General features: G+C 37.1%; 1 protein-coding gene across 1 annotated transcript in view; it reads right to left on the bottom strand.

Moving 5' to 3' along the window:
• LOC128030119 (tumor necrosis factor receptor superfamily member 11B-like) overlaps positions 1 to 21,132 on the bottom strand; it is a 73,864-nt gene that overhangs the window by 41,308 nt on the left and 11,424 nt on the right. Inside the window, exons 2-3 of the mRNA XM_052617618.1 lie at positions 9,549 to 9,912; positions 5,785 to 6,000 (exon numbers count right to left, since the gene is read on the bottom strand). Of these exons, the coding sequence (XP_052473578.1) occupies positions 5,785 to 6,000; positions 9,549 to 9,912 (580 nt within the window). The remainder of the gene's footprint in view (positions 1 to 5,784; positions 6,001 to 9,548; positions 9,913 to 21,132) is intronic.

Here is a 21,132-nt window from a genome sequence, read left to right as displayed (position 1 = left end):
AAAGGAAACAAGCGTTTTGTTTTTTCGTTTTCATTTATTGATTTCACATATTCTCACAATGTGCTCTCTTGCAGTCTTACTGGTTCATTTCTGTATGTGTGTGTGTGTGTGAGAGAGAGAGAGAGAGAGACCGTTTTGTATTTTTTCCATTTATTGATTGGTGTGTATTTTTCACTCCTGATATTCTAGAGAGTCACCCCTTGATTGCTGCACACTTTTTTCCTGACCAGTGGCTGATATGTAGTTTGTATCACCAAAAGATTCACTGAGTTTTAAATTTTTTCGTATTTCCCATTCATTTCCTATGTCGGTCATTTTTGACCACGAAGAAGGTAAGTCTGACTTATTTATTTTTTTGGACTCTTTAACATATCCAAATTATGTCCATGATTTTTTGTGTGTGTTCATATTGGTAACGTGACAAAAGTCACCAAGTGTTATCCCATTCCGATGAAGCTACGATTTTTTTAAATTTCAAAATATAAAATATTTCGGTCAAAAATGGCCGTAGAGTGCCAGAGTGTATAAGATTAGTATCACATTTGCACCCCTGTGATATTGCACTTCCTTAAAGAGCCAGTAAGATGAAAATTCTAAGCTACCTATCACTGTTTATAAGTCCTGTACACAAGGTTTAAATCCATCCAAGGTTAAAAAACATTGTCATTTTGTCAAAATATCATTTTAAAATTACCTCAATTCTCAGAGATCCCCAAACGGTTCGCGCGAAGCTGTTCAAAAGATTCAGTTTCATTAAACCCCACCTTTCGGTAGCATACTGTGTTCTGATTGGTCAACTGACATATTCAGTTTTGATTGGTTGTTCCGCACACAACTTCACGGTAAACAATGCGTTAGCATCTTTTTGGGGTGAATTATGTCTTATTCCTCTCACCGCGAAGCAAACAGTAAAATAAAAAACTTGAACAGTCTCGCTGCTTTTTCTTCTGTGTGGGTGTATTCAAGCTGCGCACTTCAGTTTGAATCTGAATAAGCGCGTTCAGCGCTGGGGCGTGGTCACATTAAATATAATGACGGGAGACGTGAAAAACGGACATCGCGTTGTTTCCATATGGATTACTTTAACAGAATATCTGTTAGCAGCACTTGTTTTAAAGAAGACATGTCAAGCTTTCTATAGATATCTCTCTCATGTCTCTTCGTTGAGTATTCACAGAGTTACACTTCATTTTAATGACGTGTTTGTAAATGAAGATCAGCGCAGACAAAGGCAATAAAACAAACTTGCCTTTATAATTAAAAACACACTGTCTCCTCGACATGATGCTATCACATCAACCAGAGCGTCTGTGTGGGAGGTGGGGCAGGTAAGAGATTTGTTTCTCCCAAGACGGTAGGCGGAGATTATTATGCAAAGTGTTCTATTGACGTACATAGAGATGGGCAAAAGATTTGAGATCTATAACGACTCGTTTCAGCGATTCAGAGTCGACTCCTTACTTTAGAAGCCAATAACTTTATAAATTGTGTACTTTTTGGTTTAATTACTTTGCACATTGTTTACACTGATGGACAGCTACATCATACACTGTAATATAACATACAAGGTAATATCTGATTTCCCATCTGTGTGGCTCTTTAACAATGTGATGTAAATGAGACAAAATTTCAAACAGGGGCATTTTGCCCTATAACTTGAATTTAAGGGATATTCTCTAGGCTGTAACAAGCAGGTAGTTGTTGCTCTGCCTCATATTAGTCATCAGTTGACTGTATGAAATGGCAGTTGATCCACACAGGTCTGGGGCGGGGCAGGTCATTAAATGCTTTAATACTTTTAACAAGTTATTTTTCTTAATAATTAATTAATCTAATCAACGTGTTAAGTCAAGTCAGGCCAAGTCTGCTTTGTCAATTCTTCCACGTGTACAGTACATACATACAGAGAATCAAAATTGCGTAACTCTCAGACCCCAGTGCATACAGATAACATTATTCATAGTTCAGGGGTTCCTGGGGCAGAAGAGGCAAGGGGGCAAGTTCGGGAGCGAGTTCAGCTTCCTGACAGCCTGGTGGATGAAGCTGTCCTTCAGTCTGCTGGTCCTGGCCTGGAGACTCCGCAGTCTCCTCCCTGATGGCAGCATACTGAAGAAGCTGTGTGATGGGTGTGTGGGATCACATGTGAAGCAGAGGGCTTTTGCGGGTGAGACGAGTTCCATAAATATCCTGCAGTGAGGGGAGAGAGACACACCAATTCTTCTCATCTGCTCTCACTATGCGTTGCAGAGTCTTTCGGCAGGACGCATTGCAGGCGCCATACCACACAGTGATGCAGCTTGTCAGGATGCTCTTGATGGTGCCTCTTTAGAAGATATACATAATGGGGGGTGGGGCTCTGGCTCTCCTAAATTTGCAGAGGAAGTAAAGATGCTGCTGTTATTTCTTTGCCAGTGCTGCTGTGTTTTCAGTCCAGGAGAGGTCCTCTGTGATGTGCACACCCAGGAACTTGGAGCTGCTCACTCTCTCCACAGTCGCACTGTTGATGGTCAGAGGAACGTGTGTGTGCTCTCCTGAAGTCTACAACAATCTCCTTCGTCTTCTCCACGTTCAGAGAGAGATTGTTGTCACTGCACCATCCGGCCGGGCGGCTCACCTCGCTCCTGTAGTTTGTCTCATCTTTGTTGCTAATAAGACCCACCACAGTCGTGTCGTCCGCAAACGTAATGAAGAGGTTGGAGTTATGTGTCGGTGTGCAGTCATGGGTCAACAGAGTGAAGAGGAGGGGGCTCAACATACATCCTTGGGGGGCCCCAGTGTTCAGTGTGATGGTGCTGGATGTGTTGCTGCCGACCTGTACTGCCTGAGGTCTTCCAGTCAGAAAATCCAACAGCCAGTTGCACAGCAAAGTGTTGAGCCCCAGCTGGATCAGTTTTTGAATTAGCTGTTGAGGGATGATTGTGTTGAATGCTGAACTGTCTATGAAGTCTATTAACAGCATTCTGACGTATGAATCCTTTTTGTCCAGATGTGTGAGTGCTGAGTGAACAGCTGTGGCGATGGCATCATTGGTAGACCAGTTGGACTGATATGCAAAACGGAAGGATTCCAGGGAGGGGGGAAGGGCAGATTTGATGTGGAGCATGACTAGCCGTTCAAAGCACTTCATGAGGATGGGAGTAAGTGCAACAGGACAGTAGTCATTGAAGCAGCATGGAGATCGCTTCTTCAGAACTGGAATGATGGTGGTAGTTTTGAAACATGTGGGAACAACAGCCTGATTAAGTGAGATGTTGAAAATTGCTGTGAAGATATCAGTGAGTTCTTCTGCATAGTCTTTCAGTACACGCCGAGGGATGTTGTCAGGACCCGGAGCTTTGCGTGCATTGATCCTGCTGAAGGATCTCCTTACGTTGTCTGGGGTCAGCGTCATCACCTGGTGGACTGGAGGAGTTGAAGTCTTCAGTGCAGTGGTGCTGTTTTGTTGCTCAAAGCATGCAAAGAAGGTGTTCAGCTCGTTCAGCAGAGATAAGTTGTTGTTACAGATCCGTGGTGGGGGCTTATAGTCCGTAATGGTCTGTATTACCAGGTCTAAATTACCAGCCCTACAAATTTCTTTTGTCCACACATTCTTTCTTGTAACTCTTTTCTCTCTCAGTCAGAAACCAGACTGAAAAGCTCAAAATGCAGCTCATTATGCAGGCCTTTGTTTTCTCAGGTGGGAATCACAGCATTATGATGCCTTCTCGCATAGACTTTTTCTACTCAAAAAGTGTCTTAGAAGATTTTAATCAATATATCGTTTTCTGTGAGCAAGTTAACAAGATGATTTCCACATTGTTTTGAAGCAAAAACTCTAAGCTACAAGATCCAGTTATTTTGAACAAATGCTCTGTATGTTTATTATGGCCTTATTTCGATGACTTCAAAATTGTAGTTTTTAACTAACCACGAATAAATGTTGTTTTATCAAAAGCACAATCATATACATACTAGGGGTGTGCACGGATAGTCGAACATTCGAATATTCGCTCTGCTCTAATTATTCGATTAATAAAAATTATATTCAAATTTTCTATATTTTTGCTTGCCATAAAAAAAGATTAAAAAAAGTCCACAATAAAACTTTCTTTGATTCTCCACGGCATATTTGAAGATGTATGCAAGCAAAAAAAAAATGATTGAATAAGAACTGTGGTCTTCTACAGTACTTCAAATATGCTGTGGAGAATCACAGAATGTGACCGAATTCAAGAACACTGTTGCGGCATCTCTCAAGCAACGAATAAACACTTCTAAATTGGAGAATGCAGTGAAAACTCCTCTTCTCACGTCCACCCTAGACCCTCGGCACAAACATCTCAGGTTTCTCGATGAAAACATTTTCCTGATGCAAATGGTGCGGATGCAGCCGCCGCCACCAATGATGAAGAGGATGCAATGCCCACTCGTCGGAAACGCAGGCTGCAGGCCTTAATCTTTACTTTTGTTTGTTTGCACGCATTGTTAAAGGTTTTCAGCTACAAAACACGATGTGTAATGTTCAAGCTTATTGTGTGTAAGATTGTTCAAAAATGACGGAAACGATAAATGTTGCTGAAAAATAACATCTGTCTCATTAAACTTAATTTAAATAAACGAATATTCGTTTTTTGTGAGCTCAAATATTCGAATGTGATATTTGCGGAAAACGCCCATCCCTAATACATACATGCTGCTCACCTATTATTGTAGTCCAGTTTGCGCTGATTAAAGTGTTTTTAGACTTTAGCCATTGATATGTTAAAAAGCACAAATGTCAAGGCATGTTAAAACTTCTCCAGGCCCCCAAAACATCATCAGGCCCCAGAGGGTTAATAATAAAAAATTTATAATGTATATCTAAGGGCATTTGAATGAGGGTATATTAATAGCATGGGCAATCTTGGTTTTAGTTTCTGACTTGACTATGCGACCTCTTAAATTTTACGAAAAAAAAAAAAAAACACAAATCATGCAACTGCTAAATTATGTTGACTATACTGCTCATGTTTTTTTTCTCTGCAGTTTCTATCAGAAAAGCAGTCGGCCAAGGTAAGGGGATTGTTCTAATATGGGCCCAGAACAAACAAAGAGTCCTACAGTGTGTTGGAGAACACCAGTCATCTTCAACACCCTTGCAATACACAGTCACAGAGCCCAAGAGGGCAATTCCTAGCAGTGTATCTCAACTTTTCCCAGGAGATAGGGACTTTGGGTTGGAACTCGTGTGTTTTCACCACAGGAACCAGGATTGAAATAAAGTACCAGGTAAAAAAAACGCCGTCAGAAAGTCCCTGCTGGCAAAGTAGTACTTTTTCAAAGTTCCGGAACTTTCAGGGACTGAATATGATGATTGGTTGAGTTCATGTAGCATTGTGATTTCAACCACTATTTATTCAGATAATTTTCTAAATATTACTGTTATTGTGTCATGAAATGTAGTTTTAAAAGTATTTTAGATGAGAATGTAGTTGTTTAAAACTCAAATTCGCGGTTTATATATAAAGACAGGGCCTATTTAAAAATTTGTTGCGCCGATTTTGGAGACGATCAGGTCCACGCGATCAGTGGGAACTCCGTGTTCATGTATCTGCCTAGAGTAGTCTCAACTCGGCTAGTCCTTCTGACATCTGACAGTTCCTGTGGAAAAAGTTCCTGGTACAACTGTTCTGGGTGATTTAGGTGGAAATGCGGCATCAGGTATTTGTTAAAAATTTTGTCCATTATCTACCAAAATTGGCAGTAATTTTCTTCAAATCAAACAATGTTTTTAATTAATCAAACAAGGACTAGAATGTTGCTTACCATTGTGACACTCTGTGTGTTGATTGGAGCAGTCAAAAGTGAACTCTTTATTCTCAGAATCACACAGAGTATCATGGGTGGCTGTACCTGGTCTTACAGTCTTCAGGCCTAGTTGAGTGCAGTTCCTGTGGGGTATGCATGGTTCAGTGGTTGAAGATGTGCTGGAGAAATAACCCTGGGGACATTTCTCACACAAGGTGTTCCTCTCTGGTGTCCCTGCAGGACATAAACATACACTCTCAATACACAACTGATGTTATTTTAGAATATAGAAAACTTTGAATAGCAAAATCTAAGTCTACTATGCAAAGCAGGCATATTCATGGCATTCTTCTGAATAAATAACATACTACTGAAATAAACCTGTCCTGTTATATTACATTGTTCAAGTTCTGTTTTATACTGCTTTGTCTTAAATTATATTAAAAGGGTATATTTAATATATACTGTAGTGGAATTTAGGAATGTTAGTATGTTAGAACATGACTCAGGATCTATTCAATGAAACATAACTTCTGGTCCATACTGCCAATGCAATAATGCAGGTCTAATGCAATATTGAAAGCATGAGCATGAAGAGTACAGAACAAACAGTTAAGAACATCTTTACTTTTTAAGAAAAAAAAAAAAAAAAAAAAAAAAAAAAAAATATATATATATATATATATATATATATATATATATATATATATATATATATATATATATATATAATAAAAATATATATATATATATATATATATATATATATATATATATATATATATATATATATATATATGCTGATTTATTTTTATTTTTATCATACTAAAACTCCTACATTCAGTTTTTTGAGAACACAAAATGTTAAGGATGTACCCTCTATGGAAATACTGTAATATCTGAAATGAATCTCGTTTAATTCAAGCTGAACACCCATGTGTATGAAATATAGGAAGTGAGAGTTTTCTAACAAGAATTAGAGATGACTATTTAAGGAATACCAGACATTTGTCATTCACACATGACTAACAGAAACCAGCCACTCTTGTTTAGGTCAAAAATGAGTCAGATCTATAAATGACTAAACAGAATTTGACCTATCAATGGAGTTTGAATATGACCTATTGGTGGAGTTTAATTATGTAAATGAATTTAGAAATTTAATGAGGAACTATATGTACTATATTTACTTTTGGGCTCATTCTTTAACTGTGCATAAATTCTATGTCCTAAATGTTTGCACAAAAAAATAAATTAAAAAAACATTATCTAATAGTTTCACACTTTTTATTAAAAACTGCATAAATAAGTGCCGAAAAGCAAACTTACAACATGTTTTACATCATAGTAGCAATCATGTAAAATAATAATAATAATAATAATAATAATAATAATAATAAATACATAGTATACTACGGTGCCCGTAAGATGACTTGTTTGGTTTACTTAGTTTTGTCGTGGCCACAAAATAATAACTCGAGGGAACGTGATAATATGTCGTGGCCACGAGATATTAATTTGTGGGAACGTCATATTATGTCATGGCCATGAGATCATTTTGTCGAGGTAACAACATCCTCATGTCGTGGCCTCGAGATGCTATGTTGAGGGAACAACATTCTCATGGCCACGACTTCTTATGTTGAGGGAACTACATGTTTTTCTCGTGGCCACGAGTTTAATGCGTAAACAAACCTGCGTGACCATAGCAACCAGGGATAATCAGAGATGGATTCATTAATATTTTATTTAGAATTAAGTAATTATTATATTACTATACGCTTTGGCTACCAGGCTGTATTACATGCGATCGTCAGCATTCACATGAAGTTTATCATAAATAAATATTACATAAAGTGCATAATAAAATATAAAAACTTTTTTTATTCTACAGTCTTGCAAGTCCATTAACTGATAGTCTTTCCCCCATAATATGTGAACATTATTATTATTATTAACCTATTATTATTGGTTATATTTTTTTATTTAGTTTATATTCATTTATTTTTTGCTTCAATTTCGATCTCTTAACATTCTGAATACTTTTGTAAATAATAGAGTTCACTCGACATTAACATAAAATGAAATAAATGCATGAAATGTAAATGCATAATAATTTCTTAATTCTACGAGAAATGGATGTTGTTCCCTCAACATAGCATCATGAAGATGTCGTTACCTCGACAAAATGATCTTGTGGCCACGACATAATATGACGTTCCCACAAATTAATATCTCGTGACCACTACATATTATCACGTTCCCACGACTTATTATTTCGTTGCCACGACAAAACTGAGTAAACCGAACAAGCCACTTTACGGGCACCGTAGGAAACATAGAATAGTATGTCTGTTTCAAAGAATTGATTCTGAGAATGTTGCCCTAGCTTCTTTAAGAACTGGCTGTAATGGAGACGTTCTCTGGAAAGCACATTTAAGGAGATGTTTTGGGAATCTATTAAGCTAAATGATACCTTCTGGCATGTGTTTTTTTTTTATTTATAATACATTTACTTTAGAACAAGATTTATCTGTGTACATACCTATTGCAAATTCTGTAAAAATATTCCACAATAACCTTCTGTCCACATAAGTTAGAACACAGTTAAATGACCCTGTAGGAGTCATTGTGATTTCAGTGTCTTATTATTTACAAAGAATATTCAAATGTTTGATTGCTTAGAATAGTAATAATATACCACTCTTTATTAAGTGTCATTATTTGAGATATCATTAATGTCCATAGCACAAATGGTGCAGGACAAGTTATTATAAAAAATGTATAATTGGGGTTAACGGTATGCTAATCTATAAAATATCAGAAATATTAACAAATAATTAAGTCACCATCTAATGTATTAATATATACCCCTTAATGCACCTTTAACAATGAGACAGGCCTACAGAAAATTAATTTATTCATATTTTTCTGAAAATCCCACAAATAATGTAACATAATCCAAACTGCATTTGGAAATAAATAAGAGCCATAATCATGCCATCTTCACTGTTTAATATAATAATACTATAATAATATCGGTACAGTTATGGATTATATACTGTATATATATATATATATATATATATATATATATGTATGTATATGTATATATATATATATATATAGTTTTTTTACATCCTTTTTGAGATCATTTCTATTAGACTCAAGCTAGAGTATTATAACAACCAGTAATGTCATTCCGTTTAATGAAAACCTACGTCAGTCACACTCTATGTCAGTCACTCTCTTATTTCCAACAGGGACTGTTCACTTACACTTCTTTTGCTGGAATTCAGCCACTGTGAATATTTCTTAATGTCTCATCATACAGTACAGAATGATTATCAAGCACCCTGACAACATGTTCAGGGTGCCAAATGTTAAACCAGCTGCCATTGAAAGCTTAAGGGAGGTAGTGGCTGACTGTTAATGTACTGAATTCTAATTCCTTATAAATGTGATTTATTAACCTTGAAACGGGTTACACAGTACATGACGAATACTGCAACGATAAAACGATGAAGAAAACTGTAATGATAAAAAATAAACAAATAACGAAAAAAAAGAAAAAACTGGCTGAATCTCAAGTTTATTATTTATTATGATTATTTTTATCATTAAGTATGATTATAAGCTCCATAATAATAATTACATCTAAAATGGACTGAGATGATCTAAGAAAGTAAAGTGTTTCAGTATATCAGTGTAAATTATTTCAGCATTAAAGTTTTTCAGTGTAATCTGCTAGCACATTGGTGACAGATAATAAGTGTACTTACCCTGCACAATGACACCAAAGCCAGGTGAACAGGCAGTGTGTCGGACACAAAATTCCACCAATAGGTAATATCCATGTATACACTCACAGAGCCTGTCATGAGTGCTGTTACATTCCCTTCGTACAATCTGTCTTTCCTTGCAGACAGATGTACAATGTTGACAGCTGTCTCCCCAGTGCCACTGCTCCGCAAAGCATTTTTCTGGGCAGAGGGCACAAACAGTGGGTTCCTTTGTGCTGCAGTGGTGTTTCACAGCTGTTCCGGGTGGACACTGGTCACAAAGCAGCACCTTAGATGTCACAGGGTCTCTGTGCTGGTATTGAGGTATTTCTTGGTAGGCCCGTGCAAAACACATGGCAAACAACTGAGAAAAAGCAAATAGGAATACAGTTTAAAGATGCATCATGCAATTTGGGGTGTATGTAAAATGTTTGCTGAAAACTGTCTGCAATGATGAATGAATGTGATGTGTGTTTATCATGGTATGCTTATTAATGCACATAGCCATTTTACGCACAGAGCCAGTAAGAGGCAAAGACTGCATATGGCTTAGATATCCTCCACAAAGCATCAGTAGAGAGTTATTTTCTCTGGGGACTTCCCCTTCACACTGCTGTCATGATAAACAATATGCTTTGGATATCGCACAGGCCATGGTGTGACTGCTCTTGGCTCATGTCAGATGAATGGTTATTGAAGTACTGTAGATGGGTGAGGTGGGGTGGGGGTTAGAGAGATGTCATGTCCTTAAAATACTCACTTTACACTAAAAGATGACTAAATAATTCCTGAGTTCCAATAATCACTCCATGATGACAAATGACAAATTAAGAATATTACTTGGTGAAAGACCTACTTCCTCTTTAGTAGCACATCATATTTATAAATGCCACAAAATAAGGAGGTAATGAGTGAACACATCTGCATTAGTAATACCTTTAATGTTTACATATGTTAAATATTGGATGTATTTTATATATTATTATTATTATTATTATTTTTTTTTTTTAGTTTTTATTCTGTCATGTACAATGCTTTGGTAATATGTACCTACAGTAAGAATGTCATGCCAATAAAGCAATATGAATTGAAAAAAAAATTGACAGAGGGGAGAGAGAGAGAGAGAGAGAGGATGCCAAGTTACACATAATTTCTGCTTCCGGCTTTGCTACCATTCGGACTGCTCTGCCCTTTGCTTCTTATATCTGTACTTTTCGCAGATTTTACTTAGATTTTTACTTCAGCAGATCAGCACAGTGCTCAAACAACACATTTTTGGCACGAACAATAAAAATAAAAACTTTGGGACTGGAATAATGCTACAAAAAGAAGACTTTGCTTCCCACTGCCAGCAGCTTATATTCCCGAGATGGGAGAACAACTGCCTATATTCAAACAGAAGAGAGAGAAAATGCCTCCTATTGAATATACTTGTTGCATGAATTGCTGAAAACTTCTAAAGAGGATTGTGGTTTTTTAAACAAAGTTATTTGCTGGACTTCCAAAACAGGCGTAAAACTCTGCAGGCCATCGTCATGGACCCTCTCAACATACAACCGTGGAGTTCCATGAATCTTCTGAGTTTATACCCAGTTTAGTGGAACAAGCCAAAACTGTTATTCTTCCACCCCGTTAATTTCGTTAACAATTTTTTTTTTTTTTTTCTGTGATGAAGATGAGACGTTGACGAGCTAAAACTAGCTTAGATTCCCAATAAAATGCTCTCAGACAGCAAATGCAAGGAGTTCGCTTCCTTCATTTTTGAGAAGATCATCAATATCAGGAAGGCGATTAGCACATCCTCAAGTAATGCAGAGGTCAGACAGATTTGCCCACAATATCAAAAAGATACTGGGCCTTATCATACACCTGGCGCAATGCAATGCAAGGAGCTAGTTTCAGTCTGGATTTCCCCATCCAGCGCCACGTCATTTAATTAGAAAATGCATTTTGTGGTTCTTTAAACAAAGTTATTTGCTAGACTTTCAAAACAGGCGGAACACTTGGCAGGCCAACGTCATGGATCCTCTCAACATACAGCCGTGGAGTTCCATGAATCTTCTGAGTTTATACCCAGTTTAGAGAAACAAGCCAAAACTGATCACCACACTAATTGATGGCACAAACAGGGAGCGGGACCCAAAGGAACACGAGACATCAGATTGTCACAAGTTTCTCATATTGCTGCCGTAGCATCCTCTATCCCAGATTCGACTATGACAAGGCTTGTGAATACAGGTATTCTACCACCCCGTTAATTTTGTTAACACATTTTTTTTCTGTGATGAAGATGAGACGTTGACGAGCTAAAATTAATATTTAATGATAAAAACTATGACAAAATATATGCCGTCTTCGTTAACAAGACGAGATGGGACCGGACATTCAAAATACATCCAATAGGGTACCGTCTTGTCCTAAAAAAATGTGTGTCGCTGTCATTGGATTGCAAACAGATAAGGGGCATCCCATATCTATTCTCAATATGGCAGCTGCAGTGGATGGATAGACTAACAAAACGCGAACTAGCGATCTGAAACAATTGCCTTAGCACCCGAAAGGGTAGGGATGAGGTGACCAGATGTATAGTTCCCCAGGAGTCACATATTGTTGTCGATTAATTTATAGTTAGTGAAGGCAGGATAGGCAGAATCGAGCTGATAGCGGTGCTCTCTTGTGCACACTCCACTTTTCAGTTCTCATATAAAGCATGCGATCAATTCTCAGCGTTCAAACACACACATAGCAGTCTAAATGTCTTTCGTGTAAAATTTGTCTTATTATCGTGTTCTGCTTCTGCAGTGCAACAGTCCTAAATAAAGCAGCCCCTCATAACTTTATTTTCATGAGTGTATGTAGGACACTGTTAGGAGAGGTTGAGGTGAAGCCACTTTATTTAAAGATGTCTATCAATGCAAGCAAGTGTCAACTAGTCAATACTTGTCTTTTGAATATCTAGGGATTTTTCTGAAAGGTGCTCCACGCATTCTTTTTATTATTTACAGGCCTCCAAAATACTCTCCAGCCTTTGTTAAATAGGTCACAGAAATGTTATCAATGATTTCTTCAGAGTTTGACTGTTTTGCTATTGCAGGGGATTTTAATATTCCTATGAATAACACAGAAAACAAAACTACGAAATAAATGATAATGGTTCTAAAAACTTGTGACCTGATTCAGCATGTGCATGGACCCATACACAAAGGTGGACACACTCTAGATTTAATCATCAAAAGGGGTCTAAACATTTCATCCAATGTTATTAAGGACATAGCTCTATCTGATCACTTCTGTATTTTCTTTGATATATTGATCTCTGCTACCACTGAATCTACACTGTAATGAATTGCTGTAAAAATTACAGCATTATTTTAAAGCCGCAGACTGTTTTTTAATAATACAGCATATTGCTGTAAACTACAATGCATTCTGGGGTCACGTGTAGGTCTGACTCAAATTACCGAATTTTGCTGTAAATTTCAAATGTTCAGAGCCGCATCAACGGTCGAGGAGATTAATGTTAAAGGCAAGAGGAGTGATCCACAACTGTTGTAAGTGACTTCAGTTTTTTATATTTTTTGTTTGGTAGTATATGAATGTGTCTACATTCACGGATTATATTGGTAACCCCAGATTCAAGCATCATCCGTCCGCGGGGCGCATTGCAGAATTGCACAGGGTTTCAGTAGCGCGGTCGCGGTAGGATTTCACACATCCCAAGTTATTCACGGTAACTTCGTGTTTATCAGCACACTTCGTCGTGATTATTTTATGATGTAAAACAACTTTGCACAGGCAGTCATCTGTTAACACGGGCGGTGAAATAAAACGCGTTTCTAAAGCCTTGCGGTCAGTCAGGGCCACTCACGGAGGATGTGTGTGTCATATAAATTCTCAGTGGTGCTCTTCCAAGAGGTAAACGTAACCAGGGAGATGCTGGTTAGATTGCTAACTTCAGGTAACGTTAATGTGAAAACTTTAACATATCTGTTTGATATAAAGTCTGCTTTGTATAGTTAGCCTAATTTATTACCTTAGGGCGACCAAATAATTTTTCCTTGAAATTATTAAATATGCTATTTATAGATATGTGTCTATATTTATGTCGGCAGGCAAATCTTGTGTGTATTTTTGCACAGGGTGCACAAAGGCACCTTATCAGTGCGGTGACACTTGAACAAATGAACTGATCATGCGCGACACTGACCAATAAACAAACGAGTTGACTTATTGTAGTTGTAGAATATTTCTCTTATTTTTTTCTTAAGTTTTATTGCGCCTATGACTTGAATCTTATCATCAGTTGTAGTGATGGGAAGTTCGGATCATTTTACCGAATCGGACTTTTGAGTCTCGTTCAGCAAAATGAACGAATCTTTTTTCAAGTCGTTTCAAATGAACGAACAACCCGAAGGTTCAGGAAGAAAAAAACAAAGTGCTTTCAGTCTGTTTCACATTAGGAGGCATTTTGCTGCATAATCGATCCACCACTGACCATCTGCAACTATGGAAGCTAAACTTCCATTAAATGGACTGAAAACGCTCAAGTATAGGTCTCAAAACGCTTGCTCTGCACCAGTGGATACACACAGTTATGTGCATGTCACAGACTGTCGGGGCATGCACTTCCGCATTTCAGAGATCCGCCTTTTACTTTCCGTCAACATTACATTAATTAACGTTTAGAAAATTGATTTTTGACATTTGTGAATCAATTCAGAATAGTCTGCTTATGCATTGCGATACATTTAAGAATCAAATTTTTATCCCACCCCTACTAAATATAATGTAAATGTAAAAATCTGAAATACAAAAAAAAAAAAATGGTATAGGTATTAATTACTATTGTGATATTGATTGTTTTAGGAGACACTTTGACAAGTGGGCACTGGATGCTGAGTATTGAAGGCAAGGTGGTGTGTGAGGGCACTCAGCCCAGTTTCCTGTCCAGCCTTGCCACTCTGTTTGCTGCTTATTACTAGTTTAATCTTGAGTATTAGTAGAAAGCAGTGTGTACTTTGGAGTTCATTCAAAGGTAATGATTGAATTCTAACAACTTCAGAACCAGCATTTTATAGATAAGTTATATCAGGACATTCTTTTTAATAATGTTATGTTATGTTATAAGTGTTATTTCTGTTGAGGCCTCTAAAACAATGTGTCTTAACTCGAGGAGAGAATATATTTGTCTCCCTATTTAACACCAGCAAACTATTGAGTTAAATATGTTTTTTTTATTATTATTAGTGGACATCTCCAACTTTCTGGGAGGTCCTAAAACCGATCTTAATTACATATTGTCTGTTTCATGACCCTTTAGGTGCTTTGTTGGCATAAATCCGGAGAAAGGATCCAAAGCCAAGGGAAAAGTGCCATCGAAATAAAAACAGGACAAGTGATACAGAAGAAAATGTGTGGCAGTCAACCCACATGTTGCCACTCTTCTGTGCAAATTCCAATTTCTGAAATGTAAGGATACGTCTTCCTTTTATTGTTCTCTATCTGCCTTTGACTCTACCTCTCATCCCTCTGTATCTCTGACTGTACCTCTCATCCCTGTTTCTGTCACTAACTGTATCTGTCCTCCCCCTATTTGTTTCTGAAAGTATTATTATATTTTGTAATAAAACTAATGTATTGTCCTCTTTGCTCTTTTCAATATTTTTAGTCACACTTTGAATCCTGGGATGGAACTTCATCTGGAGCATAATTGTTATTTGGTTGATTTTTATCTGTTTGATGGAAAGTTTGTATGACTTGTTTGGCCATATTGGTCTATTCTTTAAGTGATGAAAGCTATCTGAAAGCATCTTTGTGGTTTTTAAAGGATTAGTTCACCCAAAAATGAAAATTAAGTCAATAATTACTTATGTCGTTCCACACCCGTAAGATCTTTGTTCATCTTCACAACACACATTAAGATATTTTTGATGAAATCCAATGGTTCAGTGAAGCCTGCATTTCTAGCAAGATCATTTCTTTTTTCAATGCCCAGAAAGTAATAAATATATAATAAATATATAATATTTATATAATAAATATTATAAAGCGACGAGAATACTTTTTTTGCCAAAAAAAATATTTTTTTAAATATAAGCACAATGTAAAAACATGTATGTACACAATAAGTACATTGTACTAAATCATTAATTAAAATGTAAGTACATAGTAGTTAAGGCCACTTAATATAAAGTGGGTCCCAAATCATTTGCTCAGAACGTGTATCAAACTGCAAAAGTCACATGAAAATGTGAAATTTGAAATGTCAAAACACTTACGAAGCCTCATTTACTGAAATCATGTGACTTTGGCAGTTTGATATGCTCAGATTTTTAACTGAAAGATTCATAAAGCTTCGAAGCTTCATGAAGCAGTGTTTAAAAAAAAAAAAAAAAAAAAACATCCCTCACTAGATATTGTTGAATAGTCATTATTTTGTTTTTGGCATACAAAAAGTATTTTCATAGCTTCATTACACTAAGGTTGAACCACTGTGGTCACATAAACTGTTTTAAATATGTTTTTAGTACCTTTCTGGGCATTGGAAAAGGAAATTATCTTGCTAGCAATGTAGGCATCACTGGGCCATCAGGTTTTATAAAAAATATCTTAATGTGTGTTGTGAAGATGAACAAGGTCTTAAGGGTGTGGAATGACATGAGGGTGAGAAATGACAGAATTGTAACTTTTGGGTGAACTGTTTTAACATGACCATGTTGGTCATGTTTCGGTTATAACGCAGTTTGAATATTTCTTTGTGTCTAGGTCCATGATGGCCAATATGTTCCAAGTAATAAAAAAGAAAACATGCCAAAATTTCATATCCATTAAAAAAATGAAATAATTTTAAAATAAATAAAAATGAGTTCAAAATAATATACTTTTTATGTCATTTTTTCATGTAAATTTGAAAGTGATATATAACATTTTTACAGTTTTTTTTTTTTTTTTTTTTTATGTTTTTTTTTATGTTTTTTTTTTTTTTTTTTTTTTTTGGTGAATTAAGTTATGCATTATACAACACTTTATGCAGTTAAAGTTAAGTCAGCAATAGGGAAAATATACTGTATGCTATCATTTTACATACTTTAAATATAGCAAATACACATGCTTTTTTCAAAGAATTGCTTTTCACAGTAAACTACTTGATGGGCATCTCTGAAACATTTGCTATTTAAATAATTGTGTAAAATTCCATATACAAAATATTTAAAATGCAGTTTATAATATATTTTTTGTAAAAATGCAGTATACAAAATATAAAAAAATGTAAATTTTACAGTAAAATACTGGCAGCAGGGTTGCCAGACAGTTACTGTAAATTTTACAGTAGTACAGAATTTTACTGTAATTGAGAATACAGTAAAAAAATCTGTACATTAAATTACAGTAAAACAACTGTAAAATTTACAGTAATTTTTTAACAGTGTAGCTATGTCTCTGTCAGAAAGAGATGCATTAAAGGTGCTGTAGGGAACTTTTGTAAAAAAAATATTTTTTACATATTTATTAAACCTGTCATTATATCCTGACAGTAGAATATGAGACAGATAATCTGTGAAAAAAATCAAGCTCCTCTGACTCTTCCCAGTGGTCCTATTGCCATTTGCAGAAACTCCATCGCTCCCGGTAAAAAATAACCAATCAAAGCTGCGGTCCGTAACTTTGTTTGTGTTCAAAATGTAGAAAAATTTATATAATAAGCGAGTACACCATGAATCCATTTTCCAAACCGTGTTTTTGGCTTGTCCTGAATCACTAGGGTGCATCTATAATAAGTGTTTATATTCGGACTATTTTAGATTGCTTCGGGGATACCGCGGCGGAGTAACCCAGTACCTTTGTGATTCTTCATAGACATAAACAGAGAGAAGTAGTTCCGGCTATGATGTTCTTCTGCAAGACGCAAGCAGTTCTGTTTATTAACCGCTAGAGCATCAAAAGTTCCCTACCGCAGCTTTAACGAGAACATGGAGGCTATATCTCTAACACCAAGCTTTTCTGCAGACTCTATTGATATTCTCCTTGATTCCTTTAACTCTAAAGTTAAGAATGTTATTTATGATATTGCTCCTGTAATAGTCAATAAGAAAATTAGCAGATAGAAATCAGTTCGGAGAAGATCAGCAGCAGTTCAGACTATGAAAAGACAATGCAGAAAAGCCTGATTTGAAATTCACTATAGCATCTATAAAGACAGCCTTCATGCTTTTAATGTGAAACTAGCCACAGCTATATAGAATTTCTTCTCAAACCTTATAAAACAGTAACTTAAAAAACACTCGTACTCTTTTTGCCACTGTTGGGAGACTGACAAACCCCCTAAGTCAGATTCCCAGTAAAATGCTCTCAGACAGCAAATGCAAGGAGTTTGCTTCCTTCATTTCTGAGAAGATCATCAATATCAGGAAGGTGATTAGCACATCCTCAAGTAATGCAGAGGTCAGACAGATTTGGCCACAATATCAAAAACATATTGTGCCCTATCATACACCTGGCACAATGCAACGCAAGGAGCTAATTTCAGTCCGGATTTCCCCATCCAGCGCCACGTCGTTTAATTAGAAAATACATTTGCGCCCATGGGCGTGCTGGTCTAAAAAAGAGGTGTTGCTATTTTAAGGAGCTGAAAATAGCCTGCGCCAGAGACCAACGCAAGCCTGGTCTAAAGTCTATGGCACAATATTTATTTTATTATTTAAAGGGTTAGTTCAACCAAAAATGAAAATTTTGACTCACCCTCATGTCTTTCCAAACCCGTAAAACCTCAGTTCATCTTTGGAACACAGTTTCATATATATATATATATATATATATATATATATATATATATATATATATATATATATATATATATATATATATATATTAGCATTGTGAGTCTTTTATCACAGAACAGTAACAATCTTTCATAGTTATAGACATTAGTTTAAACTCAATAAATATAAACAACGCATTATTCATGAATTTTACTTCTAGGTTTGTATAATAAGTTGCTCAAGCAAGAAGCAAAACATTTAAACACAATAATTAGCCTATGACTTTTCTTGTTAAAATATTTCAAATTAAAACACCACAGACAGAAACAGTCTCGTACATTTTGCATTTATATCTTTATCATAGGCAATCCCACAGGTCTTAATGAACTTTGTTTTTCTGCTTCCATAAAAGTGAACATATATATTGTTTTCCTTGTTTATCTAAAAGTGCAACTTTTCTCGTTTTAATAGCCTAAAACCTGTGTTGCGTGTGAAACACAGTAGGCTTTAATAAGTATACATTTATTGTGAAATTACTGCGTTTCCATGTAAATCCATGTTAATTTTTCCCTGCGAACAACATGCTATCGCTTTAATTCAGTGCCTGCAGCACAGCAAAAATAGACTCAGTAGCCAATCGCTGCACTGCTGCATATGCACTTCTCCTGGAACGCACTGACAAACCGCAACCTCGTGCAGCTGGAATCCATTAATACGCACTGCAGATCGACTATGTGTGAAACAGGCGTTATAACATAAAACCAGAGCACTGCTGAGTTTACCCTCACCACGCCTCGCAGTCACTGCTTAGAAGTGCAATATTGTAAAGGGTCCGTCTGAAACAATGTCGCGTGGCCGCGGAGCAGCATAACATTCATTCCGAACGTTGTGTAATGAAATACACCGGTATGGCGGTATATTAAAAATTTATGTCATAAACGAAAATATACACCGGTTTTCGGTATGAACCGGTATACCGCTCAGCACTACTGTCCAGAAAGGTAATAAAAACATCATCAAAGTAGTCCATGTGACATCAGAGGGTCAGTTAGAATTTGTTGAAGCATCGAAAATACATTTTGGTCCAAGAAAAAAAAAAAAAAAAGACTTTATTCAGCATTGTCTTCTCTTCCTGGCCTGTTGTGAGTGCGTTCACAACACTGCAGTGTAGTAATGCCCGGTTCACGAATGAATCATTCGATTTAACTGGTTCTTCTTGAACCAGTTCACCAAAGAGAACTGAATCGTTTGAAATGGTTCACATCTCCAATAAGCATTAATCCACAAATTACTTAAGCTGTTAACTTTTTTAACATTGCTGACACTCCCTCTGAGTTAAAATAAACCAATATTGCGGAGTAATTAATTTACTTAAACAGTACACTGACTGAACTGCTGTGAAGAGAGAACTGAAGATGAACACCAGGCCAAGCCAGATAACGAACGAAAGATTGACTCGTTCTCGAGTCAAGAACCGGTTGTATCTGTTTTCGGATCACCAGTACACTGAACAGAGAACCGTTTCTGTCAGACGCGTCTGACTCGAGAACAGTATGTGCATGCGTGATTCAGAGTGAAGCAGACAGACACACAGCGCATCTGAACCGAACTGGTTCTGTTGGTGATTGATTCTGAACTGATTCTGTGCTAATGTTATGAGCCCGGGTAAACCGTAGGCTTGAATAAAGGGCAATCATTGCAAATTACGTCATTACGTAGAGCGTAAAAGAACCGGTGTACCATTTTTTTTTTCAACTGGATTATTGAATCGAACTGTCCTAAAGAACCAGTTAGCAGATAAGAACTGAACTTCCCATCACTACTGGTGGCCAGAGGAGTGGAGTCCCGAGGCGGTGGATGGACGACGACTGACCAAGGCAGAGCCGGAAGGAAGAGGGAGCAGGTGGGATGACGGGCCACAGTAAAGACGAGGGAGCCTGGAAGCGGAGATGGGATTCTCATGCCAAGGCAGAGCCTGAAAGTCCCAAGGTGGATCAGAGCACCCAGATGGCACTGACTGAGGGTGAGCTTTGGGACTGACAGGCGGAGATGGAGCTAAGGAACTTGCTGGTTAAAGAGGAGATGTGAGAGGGAGGCTGGGAGGGAACAAAGGAGGACTTGAGCTGGGCAGAACCAGTGAAGACACAGGAGATTCAGGGCTGGATGGAACCAGTGCAGATGCAGGAGGATGTCTCAGGTTACAAATGTAACCATAGTTCCCTGAGGGGGAACACCAACGAGTTGGCCGGCGACAGCCCCTGACGTCACTACCGGCGACTATAGATACACCGTTAATCACCAGATTCTTCTGTCCACCCTCAGAAAGATGGGCATCTCTGAAACCGCACTCCTGTGGTTTAAGTCCTACCTCTCAGATAGATCCTTCAGCGTGTCTTGGAGGGGTGATGTTTCTAAGTCACAACATCTTGCTCCTGGGGTTCCTCAAGGTGTCATTAGGATCTGTCTTTCAGAAGCATGGCTTTTCTTATCACTGCTATGCTGATGACACCCAATTCTACTTTTCATTCCAACCTGATGACCTGACATTAGCTGCTCGCATTTTAGCCTGTCTGAATGACATTTCTAGCTGGATAAATGACCATCACCTTCATCTCAACCTTACCAAGACATGACTCCTGGTGGTTCCAGCAAACCATTGTTTCATCACAACTTCTCTATACAGCTGTGTTCGACAACCATAACTCCTCCCAAGACAGCCAGAAACCTAGGAGTTGTGATGGATAACCAGTTAAGCTTCACAGACCATATTGCTACAATGACCTGGTCCTACAGATTTGCCTTATACAACATTAGGAAGATTAGAC

Source organism: Carassius gibelio, chromosome A16 (assembly GCF_023724105.1).
Source record: "Carassius gibelio isolate Cgi1373 ecotype wild population from Czech Republic chromosome A16, carGib1.2-hapl.c, whole genome shotgun sequence".
Lineage (NCBI taxonomy): Eukaryota > Metazoa > Chordata > Actinopteri > Cypriniformes > Cyprinidae > Carassius > Carassius gibelio.
The sequence above is the reverse complement of the archived record's forward strand: the minus strand, read 5'-3'. Positions and strand labels throughout refer to the sequence as shown.